At 35.3% G+C, this 24,217-nt stretch overlaps 1 protein-coding gene across 1 annotated transcript; it reads right to left on the bottom strand.

Moving 5' to 3' along the window:
• Positions 1–2,964: 2,964 nt before the first annotated feature.
• LOC149089811 (chymotrypsinogen A-like) lies at positions 2,965–22,513 on the bottom strand. The gene is made up of 9 exons (XM_089248891.1): positions 22,355–22,513; positions 20,070–20,224; positions 16,242–16,482; positions 12,917–13,027; positions 8,451–8,670; positions 8,172–8,295; positions 5,902–6,064; positions 4,868–4,995; positions 2,965–3,691 (listed from the first exon to the last, which is right to left on the bottom strand). The coding sequence occupies exons 1-9, from the start codon at positions 22,404–22,406 to the stop codon at positions 3,506–3,508; spliced, it is 1,380 nt and encodes a 459-aa protein (XP_089105017.1). The 5' UTR covers positions 22,407–22,513; the 3' UTR covers positions 2,965–3,505.
• Positions 22,514–24,217: the final 1,704 nt, after the last annotated feature.

Here is a 24,217-nt window from a genome sequence, read left to right as displayed (position 1 = left end):
AACATATGGTCCTGGCTTAGATAATCTTCTAAGTTTTTAATAATCTTCAGTTTTTCTCGCTCTTTTACGGAAACAGGTTCACACAGTTTTCAAATGTAAGTATTTCAGATTCAAAAGTATGTGTGTGTGTGTTACATAAGAAAAATTATGATCCTGAATTTATGTGTACGAAAACCGAAAACCGCGTAACACTGGGCAACAAAATTTCAAAAATATTCTGCTTCCGAGAGGAAAATAGCCATTTCCTAATTAGTTCAATGTACTGAATACGGATATGACAAAGAAAAGGTTGAATTGGCTAAGGTTTTTTTTTGTAATGTATACGCATTATCGTTAAAAAAGTATATTAATGTAATATTACACTGCTCAACAAATTTTTTTTTTCATGTTCTTAAGAAATTTTTAATGGTTTTAGGGTATGTGTTATAGGGCAGATACTGAATCTGCATTGTTTTTTTTTTAGATTCGATGTAGTTTTTGAGATAAATCAAAAATCAAATTTCAATTGTAATACATAAGTAGCATACAAATCACATTGAAACTGCGCATAATAAATAAATACAGTAAATCATTGGCAAATATATTTCAGTAATTAAAGAGTCATTTTGCGAAGCTGATTCCGAATCTGGCATTAGTTTTGTCAGATTGGCTTTAGTTTTTAGATAAAGAGAAAATTAAATTTCAATAGTAATGCATAAGCAGCGTATAAATCACATTGTTCAGAGTATCCATTATTTGAAAAACTAGTGCCAATTCGAAAAACCAATGATAGATTCGGAATTAGCGCTTCAAAAATATCCTAAAATCACTGAAATATCTTTGGTAATCATTCACTATATTTTTTTATAGTGCACAGTTTTTCAATTTGATTCGCATGCTGCTTATGGTATTACCTTACAATTGAAATTTAATTTTCACTTTAAGTCAAAAACTAGAGTCCATCTTCAATTTTTATTGTCAGATTCTTGTTCAGCACCCTCTAATTAGTAATATTTGGCTACTATGGTTTGTGAAGTGGAATTGGTGATATAGGGTTTCCAATGGTAGTTATAAGCCATCAAACCCCCTTCATCATTATATAGCAGAAATGCACTTCGTCATAACAGTTATAAACAATAAATCAATATGTAGGTTCACTTAACACCTTGGAAAAGTTTAGCATGATCACAAGGCCAAACAAGATTTGCGGATAGAAAACTTCCCAGGGGAACGTGATTTGCATGAATGTAAAATTTCGATTAAATATGATTAAATGCGATTAAATATAATTAGATGCGATTAACTGTGTATAAATATGACATTTATTTGTAATTTTCCACCTTTAAAAATTATAATTTGAAGAAACGTGCGAAATATACTATGTATATATGAAATGTTTTATTTGATTTTGTCGCATTTCATTGGCAATTTACTAAAAAAAATTTGAAACCGTATTAAAAGATTGACTTCAGGGGGTTGCGATACCCCTTAATCCTTTTTATAGCGGTAATACTTGACTGCGTATTTTCATCATTAGATGACAGCACAACCGTAATGAATTTGTGAGGAAATACACTTAAAATGCCTGATTTTTAAATAAAATTTTAGAGCAATTTCAACATGGTGCTTCAGTTTTTTTATATTATGTAGAATGTATTTCTAACCTTCCGAGAGAAATTAGTCTATTTTAGTCTATGAAACTGATGAAACTGTAGAAAGGAGTAAAATGTTATATGTACGATTTGTTCTAGTTGTTACACGTCTATGAGGTTATAGTATACGACGGAAAAATATGAATTAGATTTTCTCTGATTTATATTTTCTGTTTTCCATATCCATAGCGTTGCAAACATTTTCAAGTGTGTGACATGATACTCCACACACAGCCAGGCATTCATATTCCAAATTTAATTTGTTCTCTTTTCCATTAAAAAAAGTAAATAAAAATATAGCAATTATTATATTTTTCATCTCCAGCTTTGATAAATAAATGTTTAGCAAAAACTATTAATGATCCAATCACCTTATCAATCCACTCTATTATATCACGGGGTTCTCAAACAGGGATCTATGGATCCTTTGAGATGAATGGAAAGATTTCACTTGAATGAAAAACGAACATATTTTTCTTATATAGGTAAATGGTGTATGGTCTCTGTTCACGTCATGTAATTCACATTAAAGTCCTGTTTACATGTGCAGTATTCCTGTAGCATTGAGAGTTCTATCACGCTTGACGGGTATTTTTTTTTTGAAAGCTTGACGATTTTTATATTTCCCTTGTAAACGAGGCTAAAGAGTTCGCGTGCAGCGCAAACGATTAGAACCACTGTTAGAACAATTGTAAATGAAACAACTTAATATAACGTAGGATTACATAAAAACTGAACATGTGAATTAATTTCCTGATTTCGGTTTTCATGCGGTAATTAAATTTCTGCTGAAAAATACCGAGAATTTCCGCTTGAAAAATCACGGAATCAAAGGGTCATTATTTGAAAAAACGTAAGTGATTAACCTGCTGATATGACCTGGCATAATGCCGAAAAAATAGCTATAATTGCAAGCATGATGCTGTTATATTTGTCTCAAGGGGTTTTGGTATAAGAGTTCATCCGTATATAGCAAGCACCGAAACACGAGTCTAGAAGAATTCACTTCGTTATAATGAAATTTCGTTATAAAGGAATTCCAGGTTTTTACATTGTTCTTATGTAAGCTTATTTGGAGGATCAGAAAAGTGTTCGTTGAAACGAGATTTTTGCTATAACGGTATTCGTTAAAACCGGATTTGACTGTAATTCACATTATATTTTAATCTTTGAGTTTCAGTCCTGTGGAAGAAGGGACAGTGTTTTCAATGATCTTCAATTGGGTCTTACGTTATTTGAAAAGTTCAATGTAGAAATCCTATTCATTATCAGAATTTATTGTATTGAACTTTAGCCAAAGTACGAATCTCTCGATATAAACCGCATTATTTTTATGGGAATATTTCCATATAGAAATTTTATTTTTTTTCCAAAACGTATGTTACATATGTAGATGTTATCGTTAAAGAATCAAATCCGTTAAATCATAGAATACCTAGTTATGTAGTAACTAATAAAGTCAGTTAAAACGTACAATTCACTTGTATTCCATGATTTAACTACTGATTTCATAGAATAACTCATTAAAGGGTGGAATTATTATTAATGTGTTATCACACATTTTCACTGATTTTATCAATTATTTCATGACATAGCGAAGGTAGTTTTATGAAATAAGTGAATTATACAATTTTACAGTGATTAACCGACACTGATTAATTAATGAATCAATCAATTTACATCAAAGTAATATTACGACTTTTTAGTATGTCTAAATTTGGTCAAAGAGGAAAATTTAAAAATAATAATAATAAATCAGTTAGGGCAATTGGAGTACTATTTTGGTCAACGATGGTATTGTATGTTTTTCTTCCACAACGCACACATGTTATAGAAACATTTATTGGTTACATCAACATCAAATTACGACGCAATCAGCTAAAACGTCGGAGCATGTCATTTATCCACGTAATTTTAGCAGAAACTTTATTGTATACGGTCCCTAATCTTGAGACTGTGCACATGCCAGTCAACAAATTCGTGGCTGATCCAAAACTGACGATTCCCATAACTTGCCACTCATTTCCAATCTTACAGCTCAAAGGACCACCGCTGTCACCCTAGAAAGCAAAAAGAGGGGAAAAAACAGCAAATTTTAATAATTGATGTACGTAGGTTGAGATGCACGGGGGAAAAACCTATGACCACCTATGAAAAACTTTATTATGACCACCAGACATTTTTAAGCACAAATGACATTATTTCCTTCTGTAACTTCGGGTATGTAAACGTAATACTCAAACTCTCACTTTGAGAAAAATTAGAAAGATACCGACAATGTAGTGAACAGTAATTTCAGTTATTTGCTGAAAATAGCGGGGATAAGGAATTTTCAACAAATTAATAATTTGATTATTATCTGTGAGTTGATTATTTCGAAAATAAGCGCACAACATTAGGCGAATGAATGAATACGCACGTCTGATGCTATATGGGAGAAATGTTTCAGCATAACACATGTTTATTGCTTCAAATGAACAAACTGAAGGCGGTAACAAATGAAAGAAACTAATCAAATCATCCATTTGTTGAAAATCCCTTTTCCTCCAGCTGCTCTCAGCAAGTAACTGAAATCAGTGCTAACTGTACTGCCTACATCTTTCTGAATTTTCACATTATCTGTCTGGAATTTCTACATAAGTTGAACTAGTGGCAATGAAATTATGAGAAATAAAATTGGTATTTCCTGCTCATGCGTAATTAAAAGTAATTTACTTGAAATGCTCATATATATTTCATCGAATATAAAACTTTCATAATATTCTGAAGTTAAATTTTTTGCGACTTTCGTAAAAATTGTTTCAGAACTTGACATGTTATAAGCAAAAGTCATGCGACAAAATTTGGAATTTTTCAAACTAAACATTAATATATACTCCTAAATACACCTGCTATTTTCATAAAATACATACAAGAATTGCACAAAGGAAATAAATATGCTGTGAAAGTTACAAAACATCCGCAGCTTTTTATGATAAAAGGTTGATCTGAACCTTTTTTTCCTTCATTTTTCTAATTATTGTCGGTCAAGACCGAATCGACACTGGAAAGTGTGCGTTCAAGTATTACGTTTACATGCTCGAAACTACAGAAGATGAACAGTCTGACGTCATATCTCATTTGCTGAAAACGGTCCGGTGATAGTAGTAATTTTATCGTATATATATCGTATATATTTAGCGTCGTATTTCAATTTTTTGAATATGAAAAAAAGAAAAGCAAGAAGCGACCCTCACATGGCAAGCATCTTCCCAACTCCCTTCACTGGTAGCACATATCATTGTAGCATTAGCATAAGTTGGACAGTGTCGTTCATCTCTCGTGTAAACTGTCGCTTGTTTCAGTGCTCTATGAAATCCTGAACCTAAAAAAATAATATTGTATAAGTTGAGCAAATTCATGTAAAAAAAACACAATTGTCTAAGTTTTTTGGCGGCCAAGTAATTTTTTTTCGAATTTTTCCGAAGAAATCAAAAAATATATACGAGGCGAAAAAATATACAATCAAATGAGGCAATCTCCTCTCCTCTTTATCTCCTCTGTAGCTTAGTGGTCAGAGCACTCGTCAGAGGCAGAGATGAGTTTTAATGCCGCTGTGGTTGTCGAGTGGTTATAGTAACGGACTCGCGATGCGAGGATCCGGGTTCGAACCCCACAGTGGTGGTCGGCTGAAGTTGGTTTTCTGTGGTTCCCATTTTCAAGGCGCAAATGCGAGCCGATCTCCCCGTTAAAAAGTCTCGCCACAGAGAGCAACAGTCCTACAACGATAAATCATTCAATCATAACACTTCACTCATAGTTAGAAAAACTGGTGGCAGATGGCAGCACTACACATAACAAGCATTACAGAGAAACAAAAACTTCACGTCAGGTTTCACTACACGCACACGCACATTCCCGCATGTACCGATTCGTTGGGGGTTCCGTGGGGGTTCAGACTTTTTAATTGGGAAATCGGCTCGTATGTTTGTCTCTGAAAACGGACTGGCTATTGTTTTTTTTTTTCTTACCACTCACGTGTATGGAAGAGTAGATAAACTCTGCCAATAATACTCAAGAAATCACCAACGAATAAGGTGAATGCAAGACAAAAATACAGTCGAGTATTTGCCTTATTCGTTGGTAATTTCTGAGCACCCACGTGTGGGGCGGCTCTTGGACATACTTCAGAGTGCAAAAAAGTAATTTTTCTATTTTTGGTCTTCATTCCGCTCTCAAACATGACGATAATGTTAGAGAGAATACAAATTATATAATATATGGTGTTTACCTCTTGTTTCTCCCCATCCAGATGTCACACATTTGGTTCCGAGTGGCATTTCATAACCCAGTGTAGGCAAACATGCAGGTCTCACTGTATCACTGAATTTGACTGGCGCGTTAAGCTTCATGAGGGTTATGTCATTCTCAAAATTTAACTGTTTGCCTCTGATCTGTGGAATACAGGAAAAATGAACAATATGTTTGTCTTCAGAATGATTGGCAGCTGAAAGATATAAACAAGGTGCATAGTGAAACCTGTGTGTATAGCACACAGTGGTTGTGATATTTTACTGGTGAAACGTTGATCCTAGGAGTGTATAAAAGTTCATTTATTCACTTTAATAACTAAACATCCCCTTACAACATGAATGTTATTTGGAAACTTTTTCTAATTGGTAGTATACCTCTAGGATCAACATTTCGCTAGTAAAATGTCATACTCCCTGTTTACTATGCACCTTGTATATCGTTTGTGTCTTTTTACTGCCGAAGCCCGAAAAGCTGCCAATTCACGAAATAGCAGATAGGTTTGGTCAAAGTCTGATTTAAAAAAAAAAAATGATATGAGTTTTGGCCTGCCAATTCGTAAAGCGGCTAGATATCCCTGGCCAATGTGCTGCTATAAGGACTAGGTCCGCTAGTTACCACATTCGTATTTTTTTTCGTCGTCAATGTGTAATATATAACTATATAGTTTACAGCATGTGTGTTGGATTAGCTCCTCCATGTGACGAGAGAAAAAAAGCGGAATTCGAGAGAGAAAAACTATTCATATAATGATGTAATATAGCTTTTTGCTGTCAAAGTTTGGGGAAAAAATTATCGCATCGTTATTGCGATATGATTTTTTATGTTGTATGAATCAATATGAGATAGAGACTATAGTGAGAGCTGTGGCCGATAGGTTAGGCATCCATTATTACGGAGGATCCCGTCTTGTCATGTTCGCAGTGAAAGAGTGACCCCCTAAACCCCCTTTGACTAGTGGTGTGGTATTATAATTTTTGAAACACAAACACAGATGAATTAATATTAAAAAATGATAATATACGATGGAAGCTTGATAATAAATGATATTAAAGATTAAAAAAAAATTAAGCAAGCATTATATTATTTGTGTGAGAAATATCAATATTCCGATTCTTCTGATCTTTAGGATTGCTGTACATATTTAATCTGGTCTTTTTTTCTTCGGACTTTGGCCAGAGATGAGCAGCTACTTCACAAACTGGCCAAATTCGGGTTCGGAAGTAACATTTTTACAGTAGAACCTGATTAATTTGAATGTGGTAAATTCCATCATTGGATAATTCGAAGGTTTACCAACTCCCCTTGAGATTTCTACCTAATTTAATTTTAGAATTTTTCGTTTTATTTGAATCTTTTCTCGAATGTTTTGTATAATTCGAAGTTGGTGGAAAAAAATCATGATTTTTGTGTGAATGGACTTCGTTTGGAAAAAGCATGAAAATTTCAGACTGCGCTTTTTTCGACCAAATTGTTTAAAAATGAATAAAAATTTGAATATTCTGTTTTTCTCCACTGTTTCTTTGACAATTTGATGCCCATTTCAACATTGTTCAGCTGGAAAACACACACACGCGCGCGCACCGAGAATGTTCACCACTTGATATCAATTATGTTGTTCAATCTATGGATTAAGTTGTAACATTTAATATTTGAACTTTCTGTCATCATTCGACTATGAAAAATATCGGTAAATCAATTTTTTTTCTAATACGTTAATTAAAGTATATTTCCTTTAGCTCACCAGAGATAAACAAAATCAGGCTTTGAACATGGTCAAGAAATTCTGCTGTGATGCTTATGCCGCAATAGTGGAATATAATGCAGCAGCTAAGATTAATTATTTTAATTATAAGTTATTAAAATTTTTGAAGGAGTTTCATAACCGATGATGAAATTTTAACACTTGATAATTATTATCCTTTGTCGATGTTGATGATTGAGTTACAATTCGCAGTCGTTTCCCAGATCTAGGGTGGGTTAATTTGATAATTCGGACTTTTTTCAGTGACCTTGGACTACTGTACGCAATAGAACCCCTCAATAATTCGCACCCTTGAGACCGAAATTTTTTCGGCTTACGGGGAGTGTACGTAAATAAATAGGAAGATACATTGAAGTCCGTTGACAAAATTCAAAAAAGTCGTCCGTGAACAGGGGATGTCTGCTAAAAAGGGAGTGTCTCTTATGGGAGGTCCTTTACTGTATATAGTATATATAACAACTGTAACTTGAAAGTTAGAAACTCACCTCGTTCCCAGTATATCCCGGGTAAGCGACTATCAATTCCAAATTCCTCACTTGTTCACCCGGATCTCTCTTATATCTGTGGTGATTTCCAACGATTATCTTCCAGTCCTTAGGACGATCTGCTCTGAAACGAAATTTTCTTGATACTTATTTTACGAATACTTTTTGGGTTCCATGAAACGTGACAAAATAAAAGTTAAAAAAAAAAAAAAAAAAAAAAAAACGGCGATTTTTTTTTCAAATGATATCTGATAAAAGCGTGAAGCTCATTAAACTCACCCTCTAAGGCAGTGCATGGCGGTCATCACCCACTGAGCGTTTATCAGAATCCCGCCACATTGGTGACCATTCGGGTAATAACTCACCCACTGAAGGTCTACTTGCCATGGCCAGCTACCGGGTCTGGCCTCAATACCACCAACAATACGATCCATGGATATCGGAGATTCCAGGGGTAGTATGCGACCGTGGCCACACGGAATTTGTGGAATCGGGAGATCTACACACACAAGGGGAAAAAAACAATTGGTTAGATGACGATAATTTCTGAAGCAAAGGAAAGGCTTTCCAAAATTTACAAAAGAACAGGATGAATAAAACATAGGTTTTCAACTAGTGTTCCGCGGTCGCTTTTTTGGGGTTCCTCAGGATCAAACACCGCGAAAACCCTTAAAAACCAAGAAATCCGGAAAGCTTTGAAAGAACACTTTCTTGTTATTAATATAATTCTAAAAACAGTTCATTTTTTAAATAATTTTAACGAGATGATGTCTTAAAAAAATGTATATCAGACTCCCTCTTGCACAACTCACCAATTGAGGAAACAATAATGTTATATTTTTCTTTCACTTCGAATTTTCGAACCAGAAGTCTCAGAAGTTTACAAATGTTTTATTTACCGATTCATCAGAAAATTATAAATTGTAAAAGCGATGCTTTGTGGGAAATTTTCTATGCACTAGTAATAGAATGAGGATTATTGAATAGCAGAATATCACGCTTGTACTTTACGGGACATTCATGGCCAGCTTATGCATGAGTCCAACCCGGTCACGGCAACCTCATTTGCATAGAGGCTTCTGCGATAAGATATGACACAATGATTTATAACAATAAATGTGTAAATTAAGAAGTGGTGTGTAATCCTTCTTTTATTTTGCCATGAGACGACAGTAGGAACGCAATGTTTTTTGGATAAATATTCAAAAATTTGAGTTCCGTAGAACAGCCTCATTATCATCAAGGATTCTGCGAGAAGTTTTACGTTGGAATTCGCTGACCTAGTGTGCAAGAATGGGAGTGACGAAAACAGTATACAAGTATGTGAGTAATCAATAGAATAACCTAGTGGGTGAGGGACGTAAAGTCACACCTAGACGGTGTGAAAGCATATGAACGACCAACAGAGTGATTTAGACTCAGACACATAATTACGGTGTAGGATGGAGCTAAGAGAGCTATGGTCCAGGGAAGCTATTTTCGAAGAATGAAAAGTCAAGAAAACTAGACTAGATTGGATGTACGGTAACGAATTTCGTACCTCCTACAGGCGATAAAACCATAAATCCGACTCCGGGGTGATGACTTATACAAATACAAATACAACGCCACAACAGGCAATTTGCCCAACGAGGTGGCTGACTTAAGAACATCATGGATCCCCGAGCCATTTTTTTTTTGGAGGCCCAACCCGCTACTGCTACACCACACATGCACCCCGCCCACACACCCCAACCCCCGCGGAACCCCCAACGAATCGCTACATGCGGGAATGTGCGTGTACGTGTAGTGCAACCTGACGTAAAGTGTGTTTCTGTGTAATGCTTGCTGTGTGTAGTGCTGCCATCTGCCACCAGTTTTTCTAACTATGAGTGAAGTGTTATGATTGAATGATTTATCGTTGTAGGACTGTTGCTCTCTGTGGCGAGACTTTTTAACTGGGAGATCGGCTCGCATTTGCGCCTTGAAGTTGGGAACCACAGAAAACCAACTTCAGCCGACCACCACTGTGGGGTTCGAACCCGGATCCTCGCATCGCGAGTCCGTCACTATAACCACTCGACCACCACAGCGGCCAGGAGGTGGGTGGGTTTGAACTTACGTGAATCTGAACTCTTCCCATCTCTAACCCCGTATCTTACCAACCCACCTCTACAGCAGTTCAAACCCGTAATCAACGGGACCCTAAACATATGTGTCCTTTATCAATTGATCGAATTTCCTCGTGGTGAAATGATGAATTTCAAAATGAACCAAGTAAGCCTGCTATAAATCATAGCACCTGACCCCATTATTGTGGAGTGCCCTATGAACCCGACTCATGCCTGGCGGACCTGGAGTAATTCACTAAAGAATGAACAATCTTTTCCTTCTTCAATTCAGAAAGAAATGAACAAAATAGGTGAAACAACACTCATTGTCTGATAATTAATAAATATCCTCTGTTAGACAGCACCGTTTTAAAAATGTATGCATATTGAAAGCGGTTCTGTGTTTTTGTTGGAAAAAGTATTGTCGCGTTCATTGATGGTTTATAACGGATTGTCAATTTTTAGATCCTCTGGTACAATTGAATAAAAACCGGCAGTGACGTGTATTATAGCTAGTAATAAATAATATTGTCACATTGAAGCTCCTGCTGACATCTATGAAATATAAACATCAGACTGTACACAAAAACCCCAGACATGAATAAAAATATATATATTTCAGTGGTATGAAAATGCACAAAATTAAGATATCATATGCAAGTGATCCTCCCCACCCCCAGATAGGCACCACATTCTCGTTTACTTCACCTGCACTGACCTGGAGCTTCTGTGGGCATAACATTTTGGTATCTGTGTGATGACATAGTAACATGCTGCAATATAAAATATAGGGGATTTTGTTCTTCTCAGCAATATAAATCCGTATACAAAGGAGCGTTCTCAGTGATTTTCAGGCTAAACACGTTCATACTTTGTGAAATTCACCATGAAAAAATGGTGCTTGTCTTTGTAACTATTGTCCAAGACGAACGAACATATATGTTATTTTATCAAGAATAAAAATGTGGACACATTTTACTGGTAAGTATTTACCGATTACAAACTGTTAAAATTCAGTAATTAGTGTAAGTAAACGTAACAATTTATTTAATATTATTGTCTCATAAAATAGGTTTTGATATTTTATGCTGCATTGATTTTTTCTATGTGTTAAACAGTTCAAAAACCAGTCAACGATTCCAATTGAAAAATTGTTACAGTTTTACTTGATAGGTGGCAGAAAAAGAGGTTCTAGTTCATTGATGTTTCTCACATGCAGAATACACGCTGAAAACAAAGATTCTTATTTTCGATGGGATCCTCCTGGAACGGGTCATGCTGATCGCTTGGAAATGCGTGAGAGAATCACGTTTATATTAAAAACAGTAATATTTTCTGGAAGGCACGCAAATTTATTGATAAAATTTTATTTTTAACAGTTATGGTAATTATGAAAAATACGAACGTTTACAGACAGAATGAGAATGCTGAACGTTTTAGAAGAATGTGAATACCGAGTACTAGTTGTTGTTGTGTGTGTGAGTGCATAACATTAACTAATATCGCAACTATTACATGTAAAAACAATTCTGTATTGTGTAAAACTAAGCGTAATCACAGAAATGATATTAATAGGTTCTTTAAATAATGCAACAATTTGAACGAAAATCATTCATCCTTCGGAGAACCCGTGATTATTTTCTGACCAGCCCAATCCTCTGGTAAAGGCATTCTTTGAGTTTAGGTACCTAGGTAGCCATCCTGTAACGTAAAGATGTGCAAAATACACATTCGGCCTGAGCATTCAGCCTTATCGATAACATAGGGCCACCGACGATGCATCATTTATAGTGACTCTTTCAGCGCAATGCAAGTACTGTGTTCCTGTACATTTCTCACTAATCCATGCTATTTTTCATGAACTGCATCACCACCACAGTAATTTTTTACTGGGTACCAGGTCATGTCGGAATACCGGGCAACGAAAAAGCAGACACTGAAGCTCGAACAACAACTAACATTGACTAACATAACCTTTTGGTACCTGCCAGTGACCACTTCTCAATCCTCCGAGAATTGATGCATCGCGGCTGGCAGGATCAGTGGAATAACCAGGTAAATAATAAACTGCATGCCCTTAAGCCCACATTTGGCCATTGGCGTTCGAGCTGCAGGACTAACCGAAAGGAGGAAGTTCCCGTTTACGCATAGGACACAGTCGCATCACACAATCATATATTTTACTGCGAGAGAGTCAACCGCAGTGCCCTCATTGTCAAAGTCCATTTACCATTGCTCATGCTTTTACTTGTTCAAACCACCGTCATCATTTTACGACCGCTTTTGGTCAGAATCATCTTTCACTTCGTGACATTCATTTCATTCATTTTTTCATTCATTCATTTCATTCATTTCAATCATTTTTTTTGGCGCATTTTGGCTTTATTGGTCATTGCGCCATTAAACCCAAAATCCAATCCGATGTCATAGGGACTACAAAAAAAAATGTGGGTAGTTTGCAATTTAAATAGAAAACAGTAAAACATATTATCATAAGTTGATTTCACTGATTATGCGAAAAAAAAAACCGGACAAACAAGTGCCCCAAAAAGCCTTTTTCGGGACGATTCATTCATTGTTAGTCTGGGACTGTCCCTAGAACTGGGACACCTGCCGACCACCCTATTGTTATCTAATACCATCAGCATTACTCACTGCACTTCTCTTCATCAGTTCCATCTAAACAATCGTCTTCTCCGTCGCACTTTTGCCTCGGACTGTAACAGTTGTTGTTTCTGCACTTGTGGTAACCCCGAGGGCAAAGATCTATATAAGCAGAAGTATATTATATTTTTTGCAGAAATGTTTACGAAAAATGATGCAATAGACCCATATATAAACAATGATTACTCAATCCACCTTGCCACATTCTACTGGTGAACCGTTGATTCTAGAGGCATACTTTCAACAGGGCCGTCTTAAGAGTACTGTGGGCACCTGGGCCAAGTGGTTTTTCGAAGGCCCTACCTGGTAAATCCGAGAAAATTTCAACCGGATTTTTCATTTTTGTGAGGCGCGTCTTCTCTTGAGGCCATGTCTGGGGGGGGGGGGGCGCATGCGTTAAGACGGCACTGACTTTCAATTAGAAAAATTAACCAAATAACGTACAGATCTCCGATACATCATTCATGTTGCAATAGGATGCATAAGGTAATGATAATAATCATAAAACTTTTCTTATGGTTCTGTAATCAAATAACCAATTAGAAAGCTGTTGCCCTGTCTCTCCTGATGCAAACAAAAGAATCCCACGTTTCTAAGTGCAACATTCACCGAGATATTTGAATTTAAAAATCGGAAGATAGTTATGTTAGAATGAGATAAATCAGGGAAAGAAACGTTGTTCGTTACTTTTTATGGTGTTTTTTCCTTCAACTTTCTTCTGATTTTTGAATTTAAACATCTATGTGAACAGTGCACTTGGGAACGTGGATTTTTTTTTCTTTATATGGTTCAGGAGAGATAGGAGAACAACATTCTAATCGGTTCTGGAGGACAGGGTGCCCATGTAAAAAGTTAGTTTTTTTTTATTTTGACAACTATATAATCTTTCGAAAAATTAATAGCATATATGAGTTCTACACGTTATTTTGATACTTTTCTCTAATTAGATTTATGCCTCTATTATTACCAGTAAAATGCGGCAAGAAGAAATAATTAATCCTCCTGCACATACATATATATATTCAGGCAGAAATGTTTTGCAGAAATAACTATTATATAGATTTAATAAAATATTGTTGATCATAACACACCAATTTCAGAGTTCAAGGTAACTGAAATATGGCATATGTTCCAATATTATTAAATTAATTAAATTCCCATATTATTACATTATAAATTAAAGTTGCCGTGTCCTCTGAGTAGATTTTTTTTCTTCTAAAAACTGCTCATCCGAATACAGTCAAGTTTTTAGCATATCTTAATGAGACCATGGAAGTGAGATTTATGAAATGAAAAAATAGCTCAGTTTTCGAACATTAGGTGCGAAATTGGGTTTTTTTTAATTGAATTTTACATTTTCCCATGGTTCATATAGCGTATATACTAAGTTTCAATGGGACATGTCTACCAGAACGGGCGCTACAAAGTTCTGAGTAGTTTTAGTGTGCTGACATATCTCAGACCAAGGTAGCAGTTAGTATACCGAGATTACTCCGACCTTCTGTATATAGCGCTCGTTCTGAAGGACGTATTACATTAAAAGTATATACAGTCAAACCTCGTTAGTGCGTCACCCGGTTACGGGGTGACGAGTAAGCGAGTGACGTTAACACGTCACTCCGCTTACCGGGCCAGTTTTTGGAAGTCCCGATTGTCCTCATGCAGGAATTGGCACAGCTATGACTTACTTCGTTTAACGAGTCACTCCGCCTACTAAGTCATATTTTTGCTCTCCCAAGAGTGACTCTTTAACGAGGTTTGACTGTATATATATACACTGTTCTGGACCATTAATGTCCTAGGTATATGCGCTATACGGTAGATGTAAAAAGCAATAAAAAAACTCAACTTTTCCTCCCTTTTTTTTTAATTTTTTATCACAAAGACATCTCCCTACGCACCACACAGTATAACATAGGGCCATATATAATGGCACAATAAGCATATTTACCGTGGAGAACAAAGAAAAATTAGAATACTTAATACAAAGGAGAAAAATGGTTTGCAAAGAAAATATAATAATAAAATGATAATAAAAAAAAAATGAAAAGAACAAAAATAAACAAAAAAGATTAGAAAATAATAAAAATTAAAAAATAGGAAAAAAATAAAAAAATAGAAAATAATAGGGGAAAAAATATATATATATATATAGAAAATATAACAAAAAAATAATATTTCAAAAAAAATAATATACAAATAAAAAAAGAAAAGAAAAGAAAAAAATAATAAAAACAAACAAAAAAAAACAGAAACAAAAATAATAGAAACGGAAATAAAAGGAGAAGAGAAAGAGAAGAAAAAGAAAGAAAAAAGGTGAAATTATGAAAATACCTAAAAATATTATAAAAATGCGTATAAGAAGAAAACGAAAATAAAATATGCACATATAATACAAGCAACACGGAAGAAAGAAAGCAGAAGCTTCAGTTCTCAATGCTATGTACAAATCTTCGAAGGGCACACAGAGTCTCTTTTGAGTACACCAATTTCGATGGTATTAGTGGCCACTGAATTGATAGCTTCCGTAGATCACGTTTAAATACAGTTCTCTGAATTGTCGCATTTAAACACTCAAAGATCAGATGTTTTGGATCCTCCTTTCCCTTTCCGCAATGTCACTCTGCTAAGTTGAATCTTTTGAGATAAGATTTGAAATTGCAGTGTCCAGTTAAAAACTGGGTGAGAAGGAAATCCATAAAAAAGTAAGGTTGCCTTTACCGATAATGCACTGTTGCCGTATTGGATTTTAAAAACTTGTGTTCAAACTTGTGTCGACTTCTTCGCGGTAGAAGCGTTTCCAGAACAAATATGGAGGTTTGCATACTTTACCAATTCTTCGGAGAGCAGTGGTGGATTTGGCCAGTTCATCTGCTCTCTTGTTTCCGATGGTGCAGCACTGACTCAAAATGAAAAATCTATAACTATTTCGTTATTGAGACAGCCTTTGGCACTATACATCGACAATTAATTTTTCACTATTCAATATGCCTTGAAGGGCAAGAATAGAGGAGAGAGAATCACTGCAAATAAGAAAATTAGAGCCAGGGAATTCGATAATTTTTTTCAGAGCGAGATTAAGACAAAGGAGTTCCGCTTGGAAAACCGAGCAGCCATCACAAATGCTATATTGATGATACGAGATTTCAATCCCTTGTTGATAGAAGACAAAGGCCAATCCAACTTGTAAAAGAAAAGAGAGAAATTGTTATTTTCTCCCAAATAAATTTGATTAATGACATGCTACGTGTACTGATATGACATAACTTGCGATTTAAAATCCCCGTACGGTTTACTAAGATCTAATTGTTTATACCCTCTGGTCTAAGAGCCTCGTATACGGCACGGAAACCTTTATTTCCAACATATTGAAAACTCCTAAAACGTAGAATCATGCCGTTCTTAGAAGAGACGATTGGAAAATCTGGTGGTTCCTGTCCACAGTAAACACCCAAATCCTCGCCTTTTTCACCTGAACCATCTTCAACAAACACCTGGTCTTTGGTGCAACGTAATGCCGGTTGAAAACTCATTTCCTTGAAAGTCAACTTGACAACCTGCAGATTGAAATAAACATGTGAATATTTGAGTTAAAAGGTAACCCTTTGTTTTTTGCTAACACAATAACGAACAAACTGACTGTGAAGAAAATTTAACTGTATCCTACCAATTTCTTTCATAAATTTTCACAAAGACTGATAAGGAATTTGTGGTTTTTTTTCTAACTGCTTACCAGTAAGTTTATATTCTTTATTTCAATCTAAATATTTATTTACTTATAGCAAGGCAGACAGCAAAAAATTATTTTTAACAACATCTTACTTTTATCGTTTTTTTTTTTTAGCTGAGTTTACACCGTGAATGAATTGCTTCGACAAGGGGACGCCAACCTAAATTGGTAAGGAACAATTCAAGGTTGTGGTGTTGCAGAGAGATTTCCTTCAATTGGGTTCGTAATAAATGGAATAGTTTATCTCTGGGGGTCATGAATTATAACGCATTTAATACGTTTAAAAAGAATTACAATAGCCATAGTGGGATAAATCGAGAAGTTATCCATATTTAGATAAGACAATCATAATCTTTTTTATGGGCAGTGTTATTATATATTATTAATAAATAATATTCTTTTGGTGATACAATCGACGCTCGATATAACGACATCCTCCGTCCCGTCAAAACGGACGTTATATCGAAAGTAAAACATATACGATAGTTGTTCTGTGAAAACATTTTGGACTTTTCCTACCAGTCGTTGTAACGGAATGATCGCTATAATGTGACGTCGTTATAACGAGCGTCGACTGGATATGCTTTTATATTGGGTTGCTGTATTCTGGTTATTTGATATCCTTATTTTTTATGGGCATAATGTTTTCAGCCACCTCAACGGGCAGTTTGCCTGTTGTGGCATTTGTATTTGTATTGATATTGAGTTAAGAAACTTTTGTTGCTGAATAATTAAGACTAGAAAGACTAGAACTTCGAACTGTGTCGAACGACGGAAAGCGGCCACTTGGGAAAATTTAACATAAAGTATTTTTTCTTTACCGAAACTGCTTGAAGCAGCATATATTCAGTCTCTACTACTTATTTTTTGCTAAAAAAAAGCTACTGTTTGTATACCATTTTATTTTTTTTATTTTTGGAATTTCGGAATGCTTGTTATAACAAACACTAATCTTGGGTTTTAATTATGTTTTATCGTCGTTCTTTCAGCTCTTGCGATTTTCCGCCTCATTTCATTCGGCAATCCACTGACAAGGTTCGAATTATAATACGGTGGAAAATTTCATGAAGAGAATTGCATTTGCAGAATAGCAAATCGTAAATAGCTGTCATATCCAGAACATTGTGTAGGCTAATATTAGGATTGGTCCGAGTAATCAATTAATCGCATCGGTTATTATATCAATTATTATAATCGCAGTTGAAAATTTCAGTGGAGTTATTCGACTCGATCTATTAGATCAAAATTCGATTAAATTTTTTATTAAAAGTTGAATTATAAACTTTATTTATGTGACTAAACCGATGTCTTGAATTATGTTCCTACATAAAACGTTGCAGATAAGTTTGATGCATAATATTTAAATCAATATTTTGATCAAATTTTTCGACATGAGGAAACACAAGTCGATACAAAGAAAACCAGCGATGATTTGTAAACGACAAGATGCAAGTTAAGAAATTCCAGGATATGACAAGTGTGCATATAGAAATGTCCTCTTCACTTGTTAATACAAGATTCATTAAAAGACTGGTTATTTGTGGAGATGAAGATTACAAGGAAGAAAATGTATCACTGCCTCACGGGGACCCCACTGGCAGTGATAAATTTTCTTCTTTGTAATCTTCATCTTATTTAACAAGTGGAGAGGACATTTTCATGCATGTGACCATCTGATGGTCTATGCCATTCACGAGCAATTAGTTGACTGCTGCCGCCGTCCATGCCTTTCAACATATATACGCTCCAAAATGTTGAAATATGCTACCTGCTTCCATAGCTTAGATGGTAGAGTACTAGTCCGGCAAGTGAGAGACCGGGGTTCAGGTTCTCGTGGGGGCAGTGATGAATTTTCTTTCTTGTAATCTTCATCTCCACGAATAACAAGTCTTTGAATGAATCTTGTATGACAAGTATGTTCAGCATATCATTCCTTTTATACCAAATTTTCACTTTTGGGTTTATCAGTTGGTTGGATCACTCATTTTACTATCTGAGTTTTATCAGAAACACACATGTGTATCCCCTATTGAAACGCATTTTAAAAACATTTTAGAAGAACAACTTTCATAGAGTATCGTAGGTGGAGTAATCGTTCAAAAGTTATTTTGCAAGTTGTCTAGGAAGTTACGCATTCATGTTTATGGCAAAGGGGAACGATTTTAAGTTGTACTCTTAGAATGTTTGGAATTTATATCAGCATATCTGCCAACATGAAAGAAGGTCAATAAAGATGTCAAAAGAATTGTTTTAGACCATTTTTACTCCAGTTAAAAAGAAATATTGACACCTAATTTTCTTTTTCTGGCGCCAAGACTTTTTTGCGATTCGTCTAGCCCTGCCTAAAGACAATGTTTCTTCAACTTTTGCTACTTGTGGCTTCCTTGGTTTGTCAGTTTATCGAAAGCTTCTTCGAGTAGTGTAGAAACGAACCACTTCACAGAACTAATTGGGCAGACATCTCAATTCACGAACTCGTCCCGATGCCCCTTGGAGCCACGACACAAACTTTGAGAGTCATCGCTTTAAGAACAGGACTTGATAAATCCTAGGTTACAATGGCGACTAAAAATCGGAATTGACGTGCCTATTTCATGCATTAGTAATCTGGCCAGTGAAGTCTGAAGGCAATACAAAATTTTCGGAATTTGTGTGTGTCTACCAACACGAAAAGAAATCAAGTAGGCTACTGGGACAACTGTAATAAAGATTATTTTGGGCCAATTTTCACAGGGAGGAGGACTTTACTTCCTAAGATATTTGGCTGTTGCCTAAATTTTATTTGTCAAGCCTGGTAAAGAGTTTAATTTCTGCGAAAATCATCGGCATATCTTTTTCTCAGCCACCTCGTGGGCATTTTGCCAGTTGTGGGCTTGTATTTGCATTTGAACAAGTAGCTTTAAGTGGGCGTGACCTTTATCTCTTAATCTATTTCTGTATTTGTTATCATTCAGTGGACAGATGCGTGAAAAATGAACAGAATATATTTAGCATCATTAGTATTATAGCATCAATTGATATTATATAGTTATCAGCACAACCTTTTGCTACGAATGAATAGCACTTGAAAATATTCGATTGATGGATTAAGAAAATTTTTGTGTGTGTGATTAACCAGTTAAACATTTCAATCAATTTAATGCCCTAGTTAGTTGCACTGCTGTCCAAAAACTTAGTTTCAAAGTATAGTTTGTGTAGATTATATTTTCTCAAACTTTTTTGTTCATCGCCTGCATCTCTTTCCTATGCAATATCCTACATCGTGTCAGTAACTATTATCCTCCTGCAGCGGGCCATATTGTTCATTTTAGGAAACATTAAAGTCCATCACCTGTATTTGGTGATTTCCCACCAGAATCGATCAAAATGATGAGGGACCGTCGTTTCAGTGGTAAATTTATAGCGACAACTTACGTGTCCTACTGGTGCTTTTATTACGTAAACACAATAGACGTGTACTGGATATCCGCCTTCATCGAATCCGGGCGATTTGATTTCCCCTTTCGGATAACTCACTGCATCGATGATGTACGGGAAATTATCCTGATACATGCAGCCTGTCAAATTCACTAAATTAATGAAAGGAAAAAAGAAAACGATTTGAGAAAATCAAAGAGATCAATAAATGTACATTCATTGAGTTCAATTAATGAACCAGAAAAATGAGTTAACTGTTCAAGCTATATATATACAGGGTGTCCTGCAAGTCCTGTTTCTGATCAACCGTTCGTTCTAGTGTAATGGTTGCAGTTTAAAAAATGCTCAAATTTAGTTTAGGTATCACATTGTATCAGTTTTCAGAGTGAAAACATAGTGTGTCACGGAATATGAAATCGGAATTTCGTACGATCCCTCGTCCTCTAACTTCAGATTAAGACGTTGTTGCTCTGTCTTTTCTGAGCCAAACAAAAAAAAAATTCGATTGGAATATTCGCTAAGATATTTTAGTTCAAAAATCGAAGAAAAGTTTGGAAAGAACAGTATAAATGAACAGATGTTTTGTCTGTTAATTTACGTTGCTCTTTTCTAGCTGTTCTCAGATTTTTGAAGTCAGATATCTCAGCAAATATTTCTCTTAGAAACATGGAAATATTTTATTTGGGTTCCTGAGAGACAGGGCAACAGCTATCTAATCGGATATTGGAGGACAGGGCGGTCGTATAAAATTTAGATTTTTTTTTTTATTTTAAAGACAAAATTTATTTTCACTATTGAAACTGGTACAGGGTGATTTCTGAATACATTTTGAACATTTGTTAAAGTTGAAACCATACTTCTACGAAGAACGGTTGACGAGTTAAAGTCTGAATCAGGACTTACAGATAATGATTCTTGTTCTGAACATATTTCGATACATTAATTTGCAAATATTTCGTTGTTTCAGTCTTCTGGTGTTGTATCACGAGTAACCTTTGTCAAAGTTTTATTGGAAAGTGATTTGAATGTGATCATGTAGCAAGTGTAATTCTCAAATTTTAGTCCGAGTTTTGTATACTGATTTTTTTTATGTCCGGGATCAATCTTTCATCATATACATATAAATCAAATGTTTTGACTTTTTAGACGACTTATTTTCTTTCTTTTCTTTTAATTTTTAATTTTGTACGTCGTATTTGTTGCATCTATGATCACCATGTATCATTCGCAATTCTTTTGTATCTTTTCATAATTGCATTGTTGTCTATATATGCCCATATATGTATAAATATATAACTTGTATAACTAGTTTTCGTGGGACCCACTCGTGGCCTGCAGGCGATGTGCGTCTCTGCACCAGCCCATGTTCCCCCCATATCTTTCTATTGATGTACAACAAGTGCGGAAGTGTGTGTGGGTGGGGTGAAGTTGTATGAGCGAACCTGCTGCTGGTTGGCTTGTGGCTTGGTGTGGGTGGTTTGCTGGTCTTGGATGTCATTGGATTTTTCCACCGTGGCCTACGTCTCCTGAGACGGACCAGCTTATATCCTCTAGTGGGACAGACGGGGGTCATGGTTGGTCGGGTGGACTTAGACACACTGTATAAACGGTTTTGTCTAGTTATTGCTCAAGTTTGTTACTGGTCTATGGGCGCATTATGTACGATTGGGTTTTCTATCATTTATAACTTTAGCATTGCAGACATTATTTATTTTGTAGCGTTATATTCAAGCAACACTTTCATTTTGATTGTAAATTTTTCTCATTTCAATTAAAAAAGTCAAAAAATGGCACAATATTTTTCTTCTTTTTTCAACAAAATAGAGCTTTATCAAAAACTACCTACTATTCAATTCATTATATATACCAGGGGTTCCTAAACAGGGATTCATACATCATTTGAGATCAATGGAGAGATTCCAGGGGGTCCGTGAGCTTCAATGAAAAACAATTAACTTGTTTTTACATTGGTTTAATATACTGAATATCAATTTAAAAATGGGGCTGTAAATCTCATGTTGCTGCGTCAAAGGGTCCAAGGAAAACAAACGATTACGAAGCTTTGATCCGAAACTCTTGCAAATAGCTTGCAACCAAGCTTGCAAATAAAACAACAAGCTATTACGTAGGAATTAGTAAATTTGTTGGAATTAGAAAATTTCATGAATGAATTTTATTTTATGATCTAATGGAATTTCTACTGAAAAATACTAAGCATTTCCTGTATGAAAAACCGTTCAATGAAATGGTCATCAGTCACACAAAAAATATTATCAACTAACCTGCTGATATGCCCTGGCATAATGCAGTGAAAATAACAAAAACCGCTAGCATTATACCGTTATCCGTGTCTCAATGTATTTTGGTATAAGAATTCATTCGTACGTAGAAAACACCGAAACAAGAGTCATACGGTTTCGTGAGGCTTTCAGAAAGTAACTTTTGAGATTCCAGCTGCGGATTTATGTTGAATATTTTTTATTATTATCTTGTCACGAAGGGGATACGTGGGAAATGGTACATTTGGTTTCTTTGATTAGTCACGAATATCTTACTTTTATCAGAGGGCATTCTGTTATCTAGCCTGACGTAAAGAGGGGATGCGGTCATTCCTTCCATGTCTTTTATCATTTAAATGCTACACATTTTTACACTTTTCATCTTTTAGAAGATAGATTGTTTGGATAGAAAAAAGAACCTCATTCTATATTCGATTTGCAAGTGGATATCTTTCAATTAGCGGAAATAATAGTATGCTCAAGATTTTTTTCTTTTACTATTGGATCCTTTTCAGTAATTCCAAGCTTCGAGGTGCAAATGTGACCCGATCTCCCCGTTGAAAGTCTCACCACAAAGTGCAACAGGTCAATATTGGTACAAATATCCAATCATTACTAGAGCCCAGAAGTTTGGGCACTAGAAATGGTCGAAACACACAGGCACAAAAAGAAACTAAAATGCACTAGAAAAGGGCATTTACATTAAATGAAAAAACCTAAAAGCTATGATATAAATGGTCCGCAAATAGGCTAATTTTGACAGCAGTCACTGAATCTGCTATTTCAATAATAGATTTATCAATTTAGCACTATTATCAATTTTTTAGTTACATGATGACCTGATGCCTAGGATTTAGCTTTGTTATAGAATTGTGCTCAAGGAACAGGAGAAAAGTATCATCATACAGGATTTATCGTACAATTTATTAACACAATGAAAAGTGTACTGGTACTAAAAAGTAATACTGTTACATAAGCGATTATTATTGTAGAGCAGCGATTCCCAACATAGGCGTTAATGCCTCCTGGGGGGGGCGATGGAATGTCCCGGGGGGAACGGTAGAAGCTAAGGGTATGACACAGGATTCTATGGGTTAGATTGCGTTGGGGAAAAAAATTTCTGAAAGAGGGGACAAATTGGTACAGCCCCGGTAGTAGTCATGCCGTTAACAGATGGGCCGTTGGGGCAGCCATCGGTCAGCTGTTTTTGTGGATAGGGAGTTCGTTTCCAGTGAGCAGAGGAAAAATATTGATATTCTATTTTAATTATAAATTAATAAATATCGCAAAACGAACGAATTCAAAATGTAATGAACACTGCGAAATTCCAGCATATTGAAATGAGCATAAAGTTTTAATGCTTTTTCTAAAATCTGGCTCACTAAAGATCAACATGGATTGGTTAAAAACTTGAATTTAACCAATCCATGTGGATCTCATATCAAAAAATTGTGACTATAGTTTAAACTATGTCGGTGAATACCATCCAAAGGCAGGAAAAACATAGTATTTTAACTGATATTTCACTGTATCCTATTTCATGAGTGGGCGCAACTTACCAAAATGGTGAATTATTTTGTAAATTATTGAGAAATTGCTTTCTCCGATGAAAAAAAAAGTAGAATAAGAAATAAAATGTTCCCAAAATTTATACGTATAAAATTAGCGAATTCCATTCAAAGTCAAAGATAGATGACGCTAACTATAATAGATGAAACTAATTTATTTTGTTGCGCACAAAATCGAAACTTAGTCTTGAAAGGGAATAAAATTTGTCCACCGCAACAAAATAAAATAAAAATAAATTAACCGATATTTGGCTAAATCAAATTTCTTCATAACTGAGCTCAATTCTAACATATTCAT

Source organism: Pholcus phalangioides, unplaced genomic scaffold, assembly GCF_987345545.1.
Source record: "Pholcus phalangioides strain wild (caught in Gottingen) unplaced genomic scaffold, Ppha-v1.0 ptg000001l_1, whole genome shotgun sequence".
Lineage (NCBI taxonomy): Eukaryota > Metazoa > Arthropoda > Arachnida > Araneae > Pholcidae > Pholcus > Pholcus phalangioides.
The sequence above is the reverse complement of the archived record's forward strand: the minus strand, read 5'-3'. Positions and strand labels throughout refer to the sequence as shown.